General features: G+C 36.7%; 3 protein-coding genes across 4 annotated transcripts; 1 reads left to right on the forward strand and 2 right to left on the reverse strand.

The window, feature by feature from the left end:
• Nucleotides 1-1,181: 1,181 nt before the first annotated feature.
• RPB5E (RNA polymerase II fifth largest subunit, E) lies at nucleotides 1,182-3,081 on the reverse strand. The gene is made up of 4 exons (XM_089069537.1): nucleotides 2,784-3,081; nucleotides 2,054-2,230; nucleotides 1,830-1,943; nucleotides 1,182-1,515 (listed from the first exon to the last, which is right to left on the reverse strand). The coding sequence occupies exons 1-4, from the start codon at nucleotides 3,015-3,017 to the stop codon at nucleotides 1,390-1,392; spliced, it is 651 nt and encodes a 216-aa protein (XP_088925663.1). The 5' UTR covers nucleotides 3,018-3,081; the 3' UTR covers nucleotides 1,182-1,389.
• A 1,599-nt stretch (nucleotides 3,082-4,680) lies between these two features.
• LOC148927460 (uncharacterized) lies at nucleotides 4,681-10,943 on the reverse strand. 2 transcript variants are annotated; one of them, XM_089069549.1, is made up of 10 exons: nucleotides 10,751-10,943; nucleotides 10,516-10,670; nucleotides 9,105-9,392; nucleotides 8,749-8,872; nucleotides 7,499-7,606; nucleotides 7,280-7,382; nucleotides 7,077-7,202; nucleotides 6,331-6,524; nucleotides 5,969-6,096; nucleotides 4,681-5,174 (listed from the first exon to the last, which is right to left on the reverse strand). In XM_089069549.1, exons 1-9 carry the CDS (start codon nucleotides 10,801-10,803, stop codon nucleotides 6,006-6,008), a joined length of 1,242 nt encoding a protein of 413 aa, XP_088925675.1. In that variant the 5' UTR covers nucleotides 10,804-10,943; the 3' UTR covers nucleotides 4,681-5,174; nucleotides 5,969-6,005. The 2 variants fall into 2 exon arrangements, with proteins under 2 accessions (XP_088925675.1, XP_088925674.1); XM_089069548.1 differs by lacking the exon at nucleotides 4,681-5,174 and adding an exon at nucleotides 5,376-5,840 and having other exon boundaries at nucleotides 10,751-10,941.
• A 1,296-nt stretch (nucleotides 10,944-12,239) lies between these two features.
• LOC148927461 (uncharacterized) lies at nucleotides 12,240-16,460 on the forward strand. The gene is made up of 3 exons (XM_089056604.1): nucleotides 12,240-12,539; nucleotides 14,029-14,481; nucleotides 16,446-16,460. The coding sequence occupies exons 1-3, from the start codon at nucleotides 12,240-12,242 to the stop codon at nucleotides 16,458-16,460; spliced, it is 768 nt and encodes a 255-aa protein (XP_088912730.1).
• The last annotated feature ends 105 nt before the right edge of the window (nucleotides 16,461-16,565 follow it).

Consider the following 16,565-nt stretch of genomic DNA (forward strand, 5'->3'; position numbering starts at 1 on the left):
TGAACATAATGAAACTCGATTATAGTGTCTCTTTCAATCTTTATCTTTATTTAATGAAGTGTCTATCTTCCTCTACATATTTGATTCTGTCATGTTAGACTAGATTTTTCAAGATGCTTATAGCAGCTTTACTTCGTTATCACAAATAACTGACATTTTTTAAAGGAAAAATCAATTTCAACCATTAGCCATAAGATTTCAATCAGACCACTTTTTATACCTTGAATTCGGTATTAGCATTAAATAAAGCGACTTCTTTGTGTTTCTTGCTCCTCCGTATAACAAAATTATCTCTAACAAAAGTCAAGTAGTAGTTGTGGATTTTCTATTAACTGGGTTATTTGTCCAATCTGCATTTGTGTACATATGTACTCCTAGGTGCCAATTTTTAAAAACAATACCTCATATCCAAATGTTTATATTAGATACTTCCTTCGTTCCTTGTTAATTGAGGCATTTTTTTTTCAGCACAGAGTTTAAGAATAGCATATTAAGTGGATGATGAATAAAGTAAAAGAAATAATAAGAGAATAAAGTAAGAAAGATGATCACTTTTTGCCAAAAATAGAAATGACTCAATTAACTAGGAACTTTTCAAAATAATAGAATGACTCTATTTATATAGAACGGAGAGAATATCAAACAATCCTTAGCGCGATTTCTAGATGGTCAACTCGTGGCTTATGCATGAATTGACTCAAGAAACCATTTGCTAGGTGATGTTGATAATTTTGATTTACCAATTCAGCTCCATGGTTAAGCATATAATAGGTGTATTTGCCGGTTTAAACTCTAGTTGGCCTATCGCTGCTTGGATATTCATGATGTATCTTTTATGTTTTAGAAAAATTCCTCTTAGTGGCCCAACCACTTCAATTAAATATAAGCCATTGAGATCACCTTTATATTTCACCTAGATTTTTATGAGAAGGTAGTTTAACTTTTTCTTGTATAAAGTTACACGGTCTCAATAATAAATTAGGATATCAACGTTACAGCTTATTAAAATATTAAATACTTTTCAAAGCTGTTATTTTAATGAGCTTATAAGCTTAGTCAACTGTCAAAAGCACTCACAGTCATTCGCGCCTTCGTATGCATGCACAATGCAGCATAAATGTGTTAATGTACATGGATATATAGTGACTACACAGCAACTACGAAATCATCAAGACCATAAATACTCCATAATTATCCAGGCTTAGTAATAACATAAATAAGAGCAGCGTGAACGTGTGGTGGAAGCCCAAAACAGAAAGTTGTCGATAATTACATATCAAAAGAGCCACAGCATCATCAAAAAACACCTACGTATAGACTTATACTATTTGTTTGCAGCTAGAATGTCTTAAGCAACTGCAGAATGCAATATTTTCTTCAAGGTTGAGATTAGACAACGCAACGATAAGACACGAGAGAATGAGGAATGCCACCAGAGTAGCACACCTTCACCACCTGCCCTTTCTCGAATCCATAGTACCTTGCAATTGCATCGCTTTCAAGCATCATAGGAAGCTGCCAATTTCAACTACATATTCAGTATCACATTCATCAAAACATTTATTCTTGTCAACTCATTATATAAACTCGCTATCGCTATGCAAATAAATATTGTAGCCATTTCTTTGTGTGCAAACTTGATGCATATGGAGATAATCCGAAACTCGCTTCAGCCAGCAGCGTAGATTTGTCACTATACTTTCAAAGCATGCCTCATCGCTCATAAATTTCAATGATAATCCAGCGCAAGAAAACAATTTGAACTCTATTGTCTTGTTTTGTTTTATATGTATGAAATAACCATAGAATTACCAAAATCCAAGATGTACCTTCTTGTCTTCAATCGCATGTTTCTTGAGAAGCGCATCCTTCTCCCCAGGAGACAGAATCTCATATTTCGGCTCCAGAAAATGCTTTGAAATGTTAACCAACAAATCAGCAATCTGCAAAAAAAGGCAAGGAAATGAATCACATGGCATCTGATGTTACCAGCCTTCCTATTTGTGCCTTAAATCATGCTCAAAACCACAGTATGTAGTTCCAGCTAACTAACCAGAAACGTCTCCACTTTCACCGAATACTCATCCAAAACCTTTTGAGCATGGGAATTCATCTTGCTTTGCACGACTAGTATCACCTTGTCCAGCATTTCTTTGTTCGCGATCTGACTCAGTATGCCAACGGCATTTTGTTTTCTCGTCTGAAAACCTTCACAGAATATGACCAGAATCTAGAGCAGGAAATAAAACCACAAGCAAAAAAGTTAATAACCAAAGCAATCTGCTACTCAAAGACCTTACTAATTAATTACTGGCAATTTGGTAAAGATCACTTGATTATGAAACCTAGTGTGAACGTATTAACTGCATTCATTCTGCAAATATTTCATTTCCTAAATGTGCTTTCACTGAGTGCTAAGAGATTATAACCATCCTAAACAATTTGTGATAGAAACTAACAATCTTGTGAAGCTTCAACTCCAGGCCCTGCTATCTTCTATTTCAGAGCAATACTACAATAGAGTTTAGATCACCTATTTCCTTCATTTTACCCTTTACTCTGTAAAAATCAAGTTATAAACGTGAAATACTATGGAAACCTTTTCCATTGGTAACTGAAAACAACTTCTCTTTCACGATTAAGCATTCGCATCACAATCGATTTCAACCAAAACATAAAGCATCGACTCTAGCTTCGTAAATGAAGGATTTCCCGCAGATAAATCTCAAACAAAAACACATTCATAACTCTTTTTCGTAAAATACAGTTAAAAATGAAAATACCTTCCGTGAAGGATTGGAGGCACGGTGAGCGATGATGCGAAGGCGGTCGGCCTCCGGATGGTCGCCGAACTCGGAGCGGAATTCGGCGAGAGAGCGGCGGAGCTGTGAGTCCATGTCGGGGACTAGGCAGCCTCTGTCGCTAAGCATTTCGATGACGGTCCGCCGCGCGAGGTAGTAGCGGCGGCTGTCGAGGCTGCCGTTTTCCACCAAGCTTTTGATGCACACTTTCTGCATTGTGGTTGATTTTTTGTTCTCTCACTTCTGAAACAAGTAAAAAGAGGAGGTACCGTACACTGATCACCATGCCCTTTCAGTTTTCCAAATTTAAATATGCTGCGTGTTTTTCTTTTTTTCTTTCTTGTTTTTTATAATACTTCTAAACATTTTCTGTGTGATTTTGTGCTTGCGGTGCAAATTAAGCGTATACTATATTCATTACATGATTTTATTCAGTTTTGTTTTATAAGTTGATAAAATAAAACACCTAGGATAGATAATAAAGTAGAGACAGTGGAGTAATATTTTCATTTTAGAAATTGTGTCAATTAGAACGTGAAATTCAAAAAAAGATGCGACACTTCAAATGAGAAGAGAGTATATATTTTGTAATCTAATTAAATACCTCTCAAATAATCGATAATACAATTTTATTAAAATTTAACAAAATTCTCATTCCGTCCTCGAACAAGAGTACATTGTTGATTTGATGCATGTGTTTAATAAATGTGAAGAGAAATGGTAAAAATAATTATTAAAATATGAGTTCCGCTTTTATATGCGTGTTGTTATGCAACTAAAATGAGTTAGTAAAATGTGAGACTTACTTCAATTTATCGTAGAATAAAAAGGAGCTCATTGTGTGACGAGTCAAAATAGTACTATTGTGAATGAAGAGAGACGGAGTACATAATTACGAAGAAATAAATCACATAATTGAAATAATATAACCAGTACTCCTTTAATGCATAGCGAGAAAACAAATACTCCCTTCATCCCAAAAGAATATGCATTTTGTGTTCGGCACGAATTTTAATGCAAAATTGGTAAAGTAAGATAAAGGTAGAGAGAGAAAGTATTTAATGTATTGTTAGTGAAGAATGGATCTCACCTCACTAAAAAAAGAGTTTTCAAAATTAGAAAGTGCATATTCTTGTGGAACGAACTAAAAAGGAAAGAATGCATATTCTTGTGGGACTGAGAGTGTATTAATTACTCTCTTCGTCCTAACCAGTCTCAACTATATTGAGTCATATTCCTTTTTTGGATATCCCAACTAAATTGAGTCACCTACATGGTTGGATGGGGGGCCACTGGAACTTCCACCATTGCATATAATCACTCTTACTTTATTCCATCACATATTTTACTTTATCTTTATCTTTTCTACTTTATTTCTCCCCTACTACTTTTCATCATAATTTCTCAATCTCCGTGCCCAAAAATTTTGACTCGACTTAGTTGAGACGGATGAAGTACTAGACTAAAAAAATGAGATTGAGTTTTAAAATATTCAAATTTTGTAAACACATGTCATGTTATAGGCTTTTAGTTCATTTTAGAATATTTATATTTAAAAGTTAAAACACAAGTCATTTAGAAATTACTGTACTACAAATATTATTTTTACACTGTTTTTAGATAGGGAGGAGATCCTCTATTTTCTCACAATTGAATAAAATAATACTCCCTCCGTTTCTTTATAGTTGAGTCATTTTTCCATTTCGAGAAATTTCTTCATAGTTGAATCATTTCTATATATGGTAATTTTTTCTCTTTCTTTCTTTTCTCTCTTACTTTATTCTCTCTACTTTTTTCTCTCTCTTACTTTTTTATCTATTTATTTAACACACTCAATATTCCTTTCTAAAACTCCGTACCGAAAGTTTCACTTCAACTATGGCGAAACGAAGGGAGTATATATTTATTTAATTATTTTAATTATTTGTGTGGAACGGCTGCTGTGCATTTGTGTACAGCAGAAGATCCCCATCCTTTCGTATAACATAGTTGTCTGTTGTCACTGCCAACTTCTCTTCTATCCATCATTCTATCACACATCCACCACTCTATCATAACACTATCTCTCTCTCTCTTTCGTCTTACACAACAACAACAACAACAACACGTCACCCACACAGACCTATAACTTTGATAGTCGCTTCCTACAACGTACTATTCTCCATTTGCAGCATGTGATGGTGAAACTCCCAAAATCGGCCTCTCTTCTTTTACTTGGATCCGCTCATCCGTTGCGTTGCCAACTCACATCACACACCAATGTGTCGCCAACTCTTCTTCTTTGCTCTAAGTCTGATGTGTCCCTAACTTCTTCGCATGTCGACTTCGTCGCCTACAGCCCAACACACACCCATTTTGCCTCCTTTGTGAATACTAGAAAAAAAAAATTTAGAGTTGTTTGAATATCTTAGTGCAATTTTAAATTTTATGGTGTATGAGATTTCATAATTAGACTTTTGAATTTTCGATTCGAATGCAACTAGAAATACGACAAATCTTAAAACAATGCAATCTAACCAACGACATGCCTCTAAGAAATCTCTAAACTAACCAATTTATATAAAAATCCGATACTTCTCAACCGCAATATCTGCATATTCCAAGTTTGAATTCTAATAATATCCGTAATATACAATTTTCCAAAAACATCATATCATGGATGTCACCAATATAAGTTTCAAAATGGAGGTAGTGATGAGTAAATATAAAACAAATCAGCTTCAACTCTAAAAACAAGTGGCCAAATGATATCTCAAAAGGCAAATAAACTCTCACTCGGTTACACAGTTAATTAGAAGTAAGAAGGCATGTTTTGCTCATCAAGGAATGAGCATACACATGCAAAACTTAGACGTGCCACTCAACCTTTGGCGATGCACTTCATCATGATCATTCATTTTCGACGTATTAATTCTAACCAGTATTTACTCCTCTCCCTATAAAATCAGTTGTTTCCATAAAAGAATCTACTACAGCAACCCTTTTCCCATCCCTGCTTGACTTCCATACTTTCCCCAATCTGCTAAGTTTTCGATTCCACTGACAAATAGAATACGATTGGTGAAAATGATGTAGAATGTACAGAACCAAATTTATGAAAATAACATTCTCTTTTTTTTATCACCATTTTAGCTACTAAATTAGTTGCTGTAGGATCTAAGACTTACCAACATGTTTAAGAGCATAGTTAGTAAAAGGCGATCTTCAAGAAGCTGATTTCTGTCGCACTACTAAGTCGTCAGGGGAGTAAAAATCAGCAATGAGCCGGTATATGTAGGAAGGATTGTGACCACCACTGTATATAAAAGAAGTTGTTAGTGAGAATGCCAAGCACAGTGTTACAATCTGACGAGAGCATATAGCTCATAAACACAAAACTTTTGTCAGTACAATACATGAATCCTAAGTAAAACCAGTTTGAATTGAAGCTTTGGCATTCATTTATATATTTTTCAAATTGACAAGTCAAATATTCCAGATCTGCAACCGTGTTATATTGAACTTTATCCAAATTCCAAGATGAACTTACGTGTCTGTAATAAACAGGCTAACAAGGTCCGGCGGCACGTAATCAAAAGCAGGATTCACGACATGAATAAGAGGTGACCCACTGCCACTCCCAAAATCCAAACAATCTGAGAATTCTCCAAAGTCCAACAGCTCAGATGGAGACTTCAGTTCATTCAGTAGGACCTCTGGGTTGTGAGGGTATAGAGGGCACAACTGTATAATGAGGCAAAACAATTAGCAAGGAAGTAAATGCAATTTAAACTGTTTCACTATGTAAAAAGCCAGGAAATAATAGTTAAGCAACATTACATGTTGACAACATTAAGTTGTTATAGAGCAGAAATGTCAATCATCAACCAGAATTTTATTATATTATTGACATTCAATTAGTCGATGTTGATTAAGGAACCATTGATCTAAACAAAAAACAAAATGAGGAAGCAAACAGGTATCTACTAAACAGTCCTTATGAGGATTTAAGCTTTAAGGAAGTAAATGGAGTGTGTAAATTTCCTCCCAGTGCTCACTTGATTTATCACAATTTAGGCCTCGCCCAAAATCCTATCCATCTACCAGAAAATTATCTTTTGCTGGCTACAGCAAAAGAGACTGGTAAGAAATTCTTATAAATCATTATGCAAGAGCCTTGCACAGCCTTGCACAGTCTGTTATCTCCTCTCGTTTTCTATTAATCATGTAATCTGACATTAAACCTTGCCTTATGGTCAAATACCACTCATAAGAAAGGGCCCTACAACAGAATACCTTATGAACTCCAGAGAGGACAACGAAAGGAACGGCATGCCTTTTAGCTGCTAAGGCAACCATATTCAACCCCACAGGAGCTATAACACCACCATTAGCCATGACGGCATGTGCTCCCACTATAACCTTTAAAAGGAAGATTTTTCCAATCAAATGCAAAATAATAACAACACATAAAAGTTCAATGTAACCATCATATGTACCATATTGACATGGGAAATCATGGCAAAAACTGCAGAATCAGTAATAACCGTAGTTTGAAGGCCCCTGGAAGCCAGTTCTTTTGCAAAAGCATGTCCCTGGTATCTGATTAGATAACAAACATCAATGAACATAAAAAATTATACTTCCAGAGACAATCTTCCTTTAATTGCCTAAGGTGAAAACTATTGCAAGGGCGCTCAATTATCCAATCATCCAACCTTGGAGCACCTTCAGCGACAAATACACGGAATGACCTATTTTTTTCCTTTGCAGCGAGTAGAAACTCTTTTACTGTCTGTGAGCTGCCAAGTGTCAAGATCACCTCACTGGAACATGGAAGGGGAAAAGAGATACTTGAGCAAAATAGTAGTTCAAGTTATCAAATGCAACAACAAAAATGTTGGAGAAAACAGGGTGCCTAGTATCTCCACACACAAACACCATTACAAGGTTAAAAGACTAGACATTCAGCACACACAGACCCCAATTTAGTATCGGGATTGCAATGTAAAACCATGTAGCACAAAACAGATAAGAGGTTATGACCTACAGCATTAGTTGCTTTACATAAAGAACAAGTGATCAACAATTACTATTTCAGTTATAACTTATAAGTGCAAACCAATTCATGCATAACCACTCATTATTACTCCATCTGTCCACCAAAAATAGTCATGGGTGGACGACATGGGTTTTAATGAGAAATTGGTAGGGAGAGAGTGGGTAAAGTATTTGAGAAAAAATTTCCATTTTTGGATATACTTGTGCGGACGGACCGAAATGGAAAGATGGGATTTTTCACGGACGGAGGGAGTATGATATTACAAGAGTTGTTGGGGTCATTGGTTTCTCTCTTAAAAAATTAGCTATCATTGTCAATATTAGCTTACTCTGATTCATAGCTTTCAATATTTTCACTTTTCCCTTTTGCTTAATAACTTCATACAGCAAATTATACGTAGTATCATATATTTGAGACTGCACTTGTTTGCATAAAGAGATGGCACTTGAACTGCCATAAGCAAGACTAAAGAAACACTGATCTAATGACTTCTCTAGTCCAGGATTTATTTCAGGACTTCAGATTCATAACCATGATTAGTTACAAAAGACTCTGTCTCTATGTGTAGAATCAAGTACTTGATCTTTACCCAGTATTAGTAATGATGCCAAAGCATTTTTTTCAAAACCAGTGAATGAAGAAGAAGCAATTTCATCTACATGAAATGGGCAACAAGACGAGATGACTAGTTAATGAAAGATAAGCTGAGTCCAATTCTTGTTCATGATAGCACACAGAAAATACTTCCTTGGAAATTTCAAGTTCATACCAGATCTAATTTTTTATCACGAACAAGCTGAAGCATTAAATGCAAATAACTACTCCCAAGTCCCCAACTAATATAATGGAATATAGTGACGTGCAAATATATGCGGGTAGTGGTTGTATAGGGATATGAATGCATACTTATGATGTATATGTTCCACTGCTTGTTCAGCAATCTGTTCGTGGCAAGTGGAAATTTCTTGAATTAGTTCGTTAACCGCCTCAATGACATCGTGTTTCAGTTTCCGCCTCAATGAATCAGCAGCTGAAGGAAGAAACAATAAAAAAGAACTTAGAAGACAATACACTTTAAACATATTCAGATTATTCACTGATTCGAAACTTGCGACATAACTGAAACTGCCTATTTTACCTATATACTAGATATACTAGATATGCATATAAAGAATATAACATATATAGTATAGCTTTAGAAAGAAGCGTGTTTCTTGCATATTAATTTTAGATTCTTGTGCGATCAGAGTGGAAGAATATACATTTGCTTTTGCTTTCAGAATCACCCCCAGAAGAAGAGGTATGAGGAGCGGCTGCTGCATGAGGTATATCATCAAGTAGAGTCTGTAATGAAGGTGGCCTTAAAGCATTTCTTGCAGCGGCAGCTACAGCAGAAGCTGAAAGGACTGGATGATCATATTCGTCGTTGCCGTCGTCATCATCGCTTTCAGATGCTAAATTCAGCCCACCAACAGCAGCATTAGTAATAGAAAGATCTTCTTCGCGTATTATATGTAGAACACGGCGTACAACATTTCCAACAGCCAATTCTGCAACCAAAATTGCTCATCACCATCAAGCTAGAAAAACTGGAAGTATTCAACAGAGATAAGAATTGCTTGATGTTCGAATAACCAAATATAGGTTTTCATGTTATCCACAGGGAACAAGCTGCTTGGAGCTCAAAATGGCCAAATAGAGATTATTATCTAGGGAAACAATAAGAACTGATTGATGTTTGTTATGCAATCCACAAGAAGTGCTTGAATAGCCCAACAGTGCTCTCTGCCTCTCCATTCTCCACGAAAGTTGCAAGCACCAGCAAACATTTGTGTCAACGAAAGAGAAGCTCCTACAACAGGATTTTTCTCTGAATGATACTATGTTACTACCTTAATACCTTATAGATCAATCAATGCAGCATACTACTTATCAACTCCTACAATCTTCAAAGATTTAAACTAACATAACAAACGTTTATCGGACAAGAGTAATTATGAAGTTCTAAAGGGGACCAATTCTGGTATTATTGTTGACAGACGGTAGGTTAGGAAGATAACAAAAGAATATTCAACCACCATGAATATGCATTAGGCAGCTAACTCAAAGAAACCAACAACAATCGAATCAACTAGGGTCACCTTGTACCTCCATATCCCAGTTGATCCTATCATCCAAATAGGATTTTATTTACACCACTGGAAACACTGGAAATATACAATATTAATATATCACAGCCCTAATCTGATGGAAAACAACACTTCCTGTAGTTGACTGAATTTATCGATCAGAAACCTAAATTTTTCCCATAGTACTAAAATCTAACAAAATTGAGGAGCCAAGAAATCCTACTAAATGTGCCTAGCTATTGCTAGCAATTAATCAACATACTTACAACCATTGTTATTTGATATCATGCTCATTCAGAAGTTAACAAACACTTAGAGAATCTCTATACAACTCCTTTTATTCCTCAAATCATCCGAACTTATTCCTTTTCGTTCAAGTTTACAATTGATAGAACAAAGCTGTATTACAAGGAGACAGGCACAATTAACGGAAATAACAAAATTAAGAAGTCCAAAGAAAATACAAAATTACAATAAATTGGGGGTGGGGGCGCAACTAGGAAAATCAATTAGACTATATAAATCGAACAGAGAGTTAACATACCAACAGGTTTAGCTGTGATGAGCTTCTCGCCAACTTCCTTCACGGCGTCAATGAGAGCCCCAGCTTGGTTACTGTGCGGCAGCCTCAATTGAGATATGAACGAACGGAGCAATTCCGCAGTGAGCTTTGCCGTCGTCTTGGACCCCTCAATTTGGCTGCAATTATCAAATTGAACAACAAATTAAACATAAAAGCGGCGTGAAATCGTTCCAATTTTATTTATTTTTATAAATACCGTTTTTTGAGCTTGATTACGAACTCATTCACGAGGGAATGCACGTCCGGCATGATTCCGTCGGGTAAGATAACGCCAGTAAAAAAGAAAAAATATGATGTAGTTGCTGAATCAAGGGATAATTTGGGTTTAAGGAATTGAATCAAAAACTTGCGTCGGATGTGAGGGCTTAGCTCCGCGGAGGAGGTGGAATTGGGATTGTTAAAGGCGTTGCAAAAGGTTTATCGGTTGGGTCGGGTCGGGTCGGGTCAGGTCACCGTGGTTCGAACCCGATAATATCCGTCCGCGAACCCTAATCGGATCAAATTTATTTGATTCTATCGTTTGAATTTAAATTCACATATTTAGATGTTTTTTTATAAAAAATAAAATAAAAATTAATGCCATTTTCCAATATTCATATTTTTAGTTTTATGTTATTTTGTTTTAATTTCAAAATTCTTTTTTTTTTTTTTCCAAAATTCTTACTTGGCTACATATGTGATGCCGTTTTTATAAATATTCAAACTAAATTGGTTATGCAATTTTTGTTATTTTGGACTCTATTGAGATCAGGGCGGATCCATTCAAAGAGAGGGTAAGGCTTAAGCCCTTATCCAAAATGATATTTTTATTTTTTTTTTACTTTATTCTTTTTTAAATAAATAAAAAATTGTGTTAAGCCCTTACTATGTGAGTTCTTTTGAAGGTTAAATTACTAAAAATTAAACGAATAGAGGGGCTGAACTTAATTTGAAATTAAAAGTTGCAGAGCAAAATAAAAAGCCATGGTTGTCGAGCTGCTTAGGAAGAAGAAGACTAACATTAAAAACGTACTATTATAATATTATTATATTATAAATACTCATGTTAAAAAGTTCTGAGTACTTAAACTTTAAAAAGTGTGCCGAGTATTTTAAGAACATCCACAATGGTGGCGAGCGGGCCGGCTAGCCGATTCCCGGCGCTTGCCGGTCCGCTCGCCGAACCATTGCGGCCGGCTAGCGCCAAATCGGCGAGATTTTCGGCGAGCGCAGGCTGATTTTTGAGCGCTCGCCGATCGGCTGGCCGCCATTGCAGGCGGGCAATCGGCGAGCGATCGACCAACACTTTTTTATTATTATTAAATTTTCGAAACACTATATATACGCGATTTTCACGTCATTTTCATTCGCACCACTTGTTTTAACAAGTTTTCTCTCTCTCTTTTATTTCTGTACAATAGCAACAAAGCGAAATGAGTAACGCGGGTGGTAGTAGTGGTGGTAGTGGTAGGGATGCTGAGGAGTACGAGCGGCAAATGAACGAAGCATTGGAGGCCTATACGTCCGGTGAGATAAACCGAATGATACAAAGGGCCTTGCATCCGGCGGTACCTCAACCTCGACCCGTTGTCCACCGTCGAGCAGTGATTGATCGGGATCACGTAGCTGCACATCAGTGGCTATATGATGACTACTTCGCAGAGCAACCGCGGTTTGGGGCCAACCTGTTCAGGCGGCGTTTTAGGATGCGCGTACCTCAACCTCGACCCGTTGTCCACCGTCGAGCAGTGATTGATCGGGATCACGTAACTGCACATCAGCGGCTATATGATGACTACTTCGCAGAGCAACCGCGGTTTGGGGCCAACCTGTTCAGGCGGCGTTTTAGGATGCGCAGGGAGCTGTTTATGCGTATCGTTGACGCTTTGGAGCGTCGATATATGTGTTCCCGCTTCAGGCACGATGCGGCTGGCAGACCTGGCCACACCCCTATTCAAAAGTGCACTGCGGCAATCAGGCAGTTGGCTTACGGAGGCGCGGCAGACATGTGAAGGAGCTGGCAGCGGAAGCGTGCGATTTATGAATTTTCATAATTAACGAACAAATAAATCACATAACAATCAGATCTATTTAGCAGATTATTTAGAAAAAATCTATTCGCGTAATTCTCACATGTATCATGCTCATAACTTGAATTAATCATGCTTTAAGTATATTGAAACCTAAAACATGTTTTTCTACGGAGCAGAAATAATACCTAATTAATTCTCCAAAGAATTGACGATGGCTAGCGACTTCTCCACGTGACGCTTTGAATACTAGACCACAGATCTTCTCTCTGGTTCCCGAATTGTACTCCAATATCAGTGTGGGCTGATCTCACCGAAATACTAAAACTTAAATAAAGAAGACAGAAATTCTACTCCACGGATGAGAGGAAAAATTCGACCAACACTATATGGGGGGGCGAAAATTTTGAGAAAAAAATTGTTATTTTTTGTCTCCATTATTCTCCTATTTATATTAAGTTCCTTTTGGGCCCAGACAGGGATCTATGGAAGGTTTTGGATATGGGCTCATCCAATTTACTTTTTACTAATTAAATTGAACCAACAATTTAATATAAGCTTTAATTGGAATATTACGAGCAACCACTACAGAAGTAACATTGAACTCTCCCCATCCAAATCCGAAATTATAAGTAATCTAGGTTTCCGTTTTAACTTTCATTTCCCACGCTTAAGATAAAAATGTCCATTAATTAATTAATGTCTGCTATGGACTTAATTAATTAATTTTTTATTAATTCCAAGAGTGGACTTAGCATGAAACGCTTATTTATTATTCATAGAGTGATCAAACTCCAACTAGCTAGGTTCCGATTAATAAAACCTTATTTCGCGCTCCTCTTGGGGTCATTATCAAACGAGACTCACCTCGCGCACGATTCAATATAATAGCAATCCTAGCACCGCTAGATATTAATCACCACTACCAAATATATCAGGATTATTGGGTTACCAAAAACCCGCACCATTTGATAAGTAAAGTAATGCATAATCAATACCGTATGCTCAATGCTAACCTACATTGATTAAGAAACAAATATTTATCAAGACCTCGCCTTTCAGTAGATAGCATAAAGACAAGTCTTGTTGTTAGATCCGTTCAGTGCTTTACCACACCAATGTGATCTTATTTCAGTAAGGCTTAGAAATATGCCTTGACTGACATTGCAACCTTCCATGATGGATAGTCTAATTCCATCTAGATCGTGAAATTCTTCTTTTTCTTTGTTTAGGACTGGCCGTGTTACCTTAAAGTGGACGCCGCCCACAACCGGTCTACTAAAACAAAGACTTGGACTTTGTTAAGTTAACTTATACATTTAAACGTGCAATTAACATCCATTAAATGTAAAACATAACAACATTATGAAAAAATTAATCTGTATTATTCCTTGGAAAATAAAATAAGAGTTTTACAGTTTTCAATCACTCGAAACGTGATTTCTAGTATACAAACTCTAACAACATGTGGGACGAGTACCTCCACATCGGTGAGACGACTGCCCTGAAGTGTCTGAAGTATTTCTGTGAGTGCGTCATTGAAATATTCCAAGACCAGTATCTTAGAAGCCCTACCCCCGAAGACTGTCAGGATCTAATGCAGATGCACGGGGAGAAGCATGGGTTCCCGGGGATGTTAGGCAGCATAGATTGTATGCATTGGGAGTGGAAGAACTGTCCCGCTGCCTGGAAGGGGTTCTTCACCACCGGCTACAAAGGAAAGAATCCCACGATGATCCTCGAGGCCGTAGCTGATTACCGGCTGTGGATTTGGCATGTGTATTTTGGGGTAGCCGGGTCGAACAATGACCTAAACGTCCTCAACTCATCGCCCCTTTTCAACGAGCAGTGCCAGGACATCGGTCCGGCCATCAGTTTTGTCGCCAATGGCAACCGACATGATATGGGCTACTACTTGGCAGATGGGATATACCCTAGGTGGTCCGTCTTTGTGAAGATGATCATATGCGCAAATGAGGACAGGAAGGCCTACTTTGCGGAACGACAGGAGTCGGCGCGCAAGGACATGAAGCGCGCATTTGGTGTGCTCCAGGCTCGATGGGCGGCAGTTAAGGGTCCAACGCGTTTGTGGTATGTCGACTGCATTGCTTCTATAATGTACGCATGTATTATCATGCACAACATGATAGTCGAAGATGAAGGTGTAAAACTGACTAGTTGGGCCAATGATGATGAAGCCGGTCCAAGCCACGACATGGCCACCCCCAACGTACGAAGGGGGGTACCTCACGATGAAATCGGCCGCATCCAGGCACATGCCGACATGCGCCAAGTGGATGCCCATCAACTCCAAAAGGATTTAATTGAAGAGTTGTGGGCGCGTAGAACTGCAAGGCGATAGTTTTTTTGTTTTATGTATTTTTTTTAATTATGTACTCCCTCCGTCTGCCATTAGGAGTCCCAGTCACTTTTGCACACTCGTTTTGTAAAAATGATAATAAATAGTTAAAGCGTAGAAATGGTAAAGTAAGAGAAAGAATAATGTTAAGAAGAGTCTTATCTAAGTTATTCTCTCTCTTACTTTACCATTTCTCCACTGTAACTATTTATTATCATTTTTACAAAATGAGTGCGCAAAAGTGACCGGGACTCCTAATGGCGGACGGAGGGAGTAATTTTTTTTAGGACGCACTTTTTTTAATTTAAATGAAATTATTGTATTTTCCCGTATATGTGTCGTAAATTTAATTCTGTATTTTGTCTTTAATTCCATATATTTAGTTATTTTTTTTAATTTTGTTTGTTGTGGCTAGGCTATGGCTAGCCTATTGTTTGTCCTGATGATGTGACAGGAGGAATTTTAGTGCTGATGATATAACAGGAGGAATTTTAGTGCTGATGATATAGCAGGAGGAGTTTGTGGCTAGCCTATAGCCATCTTAAAGCCATTGCGAATGCTCTAAACGGCCAAATTGATATCATGTATAAATGTTAAAATGCCTTGATTAAATTAAAAGTGCTGAGTTAAAACTTAAAAGACCCTGTAATTTGCGTAAGCAAATTTAAATTCATAACTTACCTAAACAAATTCTATGGGTTTATTTGCAAAGCAACTTTCTTAGCATAAAATACTATTTAAAAAATATTTCCCATTAAATTTCACACAAACTCAATTAATAGCTTGGACTATTTGGTAATATTAATGGCGTAAGATGGGTTTTTCTCTCTTTATTATTCACTAGTATCTCCCCCGTGCTATGCACGGCCCAACTAATTTTCTATTTGCACTTATTCAAAATTGTGAATTCATATTTAAGATGTGAGAAACAAAATCGTTACATCAAGTTCTAAGCCCAAAAATAAATACAATAACAATTCATTATAGCAATAAAAACTATATAATCAAATAATGCGTGGGTGGCTAAGATCTACTCTACTTCAGCAACATATAACAGAAAAATGTATCAAATGCTTTCTCTGCATATCAAACAAAATCGATATAAAGATTTGGTCTTATATATCACCCTAATGGATGCATATAAATCACTATACGTCATAACATTACATTATCTTCTACTCCTTTTTTCAGAGCATACTTAAAATGCATATCCACTTAGAGTAAGATCTGAAGCATGTGTAATACTGCATCTTCAATTTAATTACCAAAATATAAATTAGATTACATATATTGATACTAAAAAGTCAATTGATTGTAGGAAAAGTTATTGTATTTAATTGGGTTTCTATTTTTGTTTACAGTAAAAACAGTTCTGGGAATATTAGTGTACTACTTAATAAGGTCTTTCACTTTTTGCATACAGAATTAATTTCACATAATTTCGAAATTATGTACTCCATGACTCTTAACATTCTCATGAATTACAGTACACTTCTTATACTAATACATATTTACATTTTCAGATTCCTTCTGCATAGGAAAGAGAAGACTACAAATGTCAGCTTTTGAAAAAAGGCAAAATACTTACATATTTTGAAGACAGCCCTATTTATAGTTAACCAAACAATCTAGTGAACAACAAA

Source organism: Salvia hispanica, chromosome 4 (genome assembly GCF_029641045.1).
Source record: "Salvia hispanica isolate PSC_SH4W2 chromosome 4, Shi_PSC_v1, whole genome shotgun sequence".
In the NCBI taxonomy this organism is placed as follows: Eukaryota; Viridiplantae; Streptophyta; class Magnoliopsida; order Lamiales; family Lamiaceae; genus Salvia; species Salvia hispanica.

Coding starts and splice junctions, on each gene's coding strand:
- RPB5E (XM_089069537.1), bottom strand. CDS start 3,017: ATGCAGAAAGTGTGCATCAAAAGCTTGGTGGAAAACGGCAGCCTCGAC. Junction 2,231..2,783: donor CCTCCAATCCTTCACGGAAG/GTATTTTCATTT, acceptor TTCCTGCTCTAG/ATTCTGGTCATATTCTGTGA. Junction 1,944..2,053: donor TGAAAGTGGAGACGTTTCTG/GTTAGTTAGCTG, acceptor CTTTTTTTGCAG/ATTGCTGATTTGTTGGTTAA.
- LOC148927460 (XM_089069549.1), bottom strand. CDS start 10,803: ATGCCGGACGTGCATTCCCTCGTGAATGAGTTCGTAATCAAGCTCAAA. Junction 9,393..10,515: donor CATCACAGCTAAACCTGTTG/GTATGTTAACTC, acceptor TTTTGGTTGCAG/AATTGGCTGTTGGAAATGTT. Junction 8,873..9,104: donor TTCTGAAAGCAAAAGCAAAT/GTATATTCTTCC, acceptor TTCTTCCTTCAG/CTGCTGATTCATTGAGGCGG.
- LOC148927461 (XM_089056604.1), top strand. CDS start 12,240: ATGCGCGTACCTCAACCTCGACCCGTTGTCCACCGTCGAGCAGTGATT. Junction 12,540..14,028: donor CTTACGGAGGCGCGGCAGAC/ATGTGAAGGAGC, acceptor AACTCTAACAAC/ATGTGGGACGAGTACCTCCA.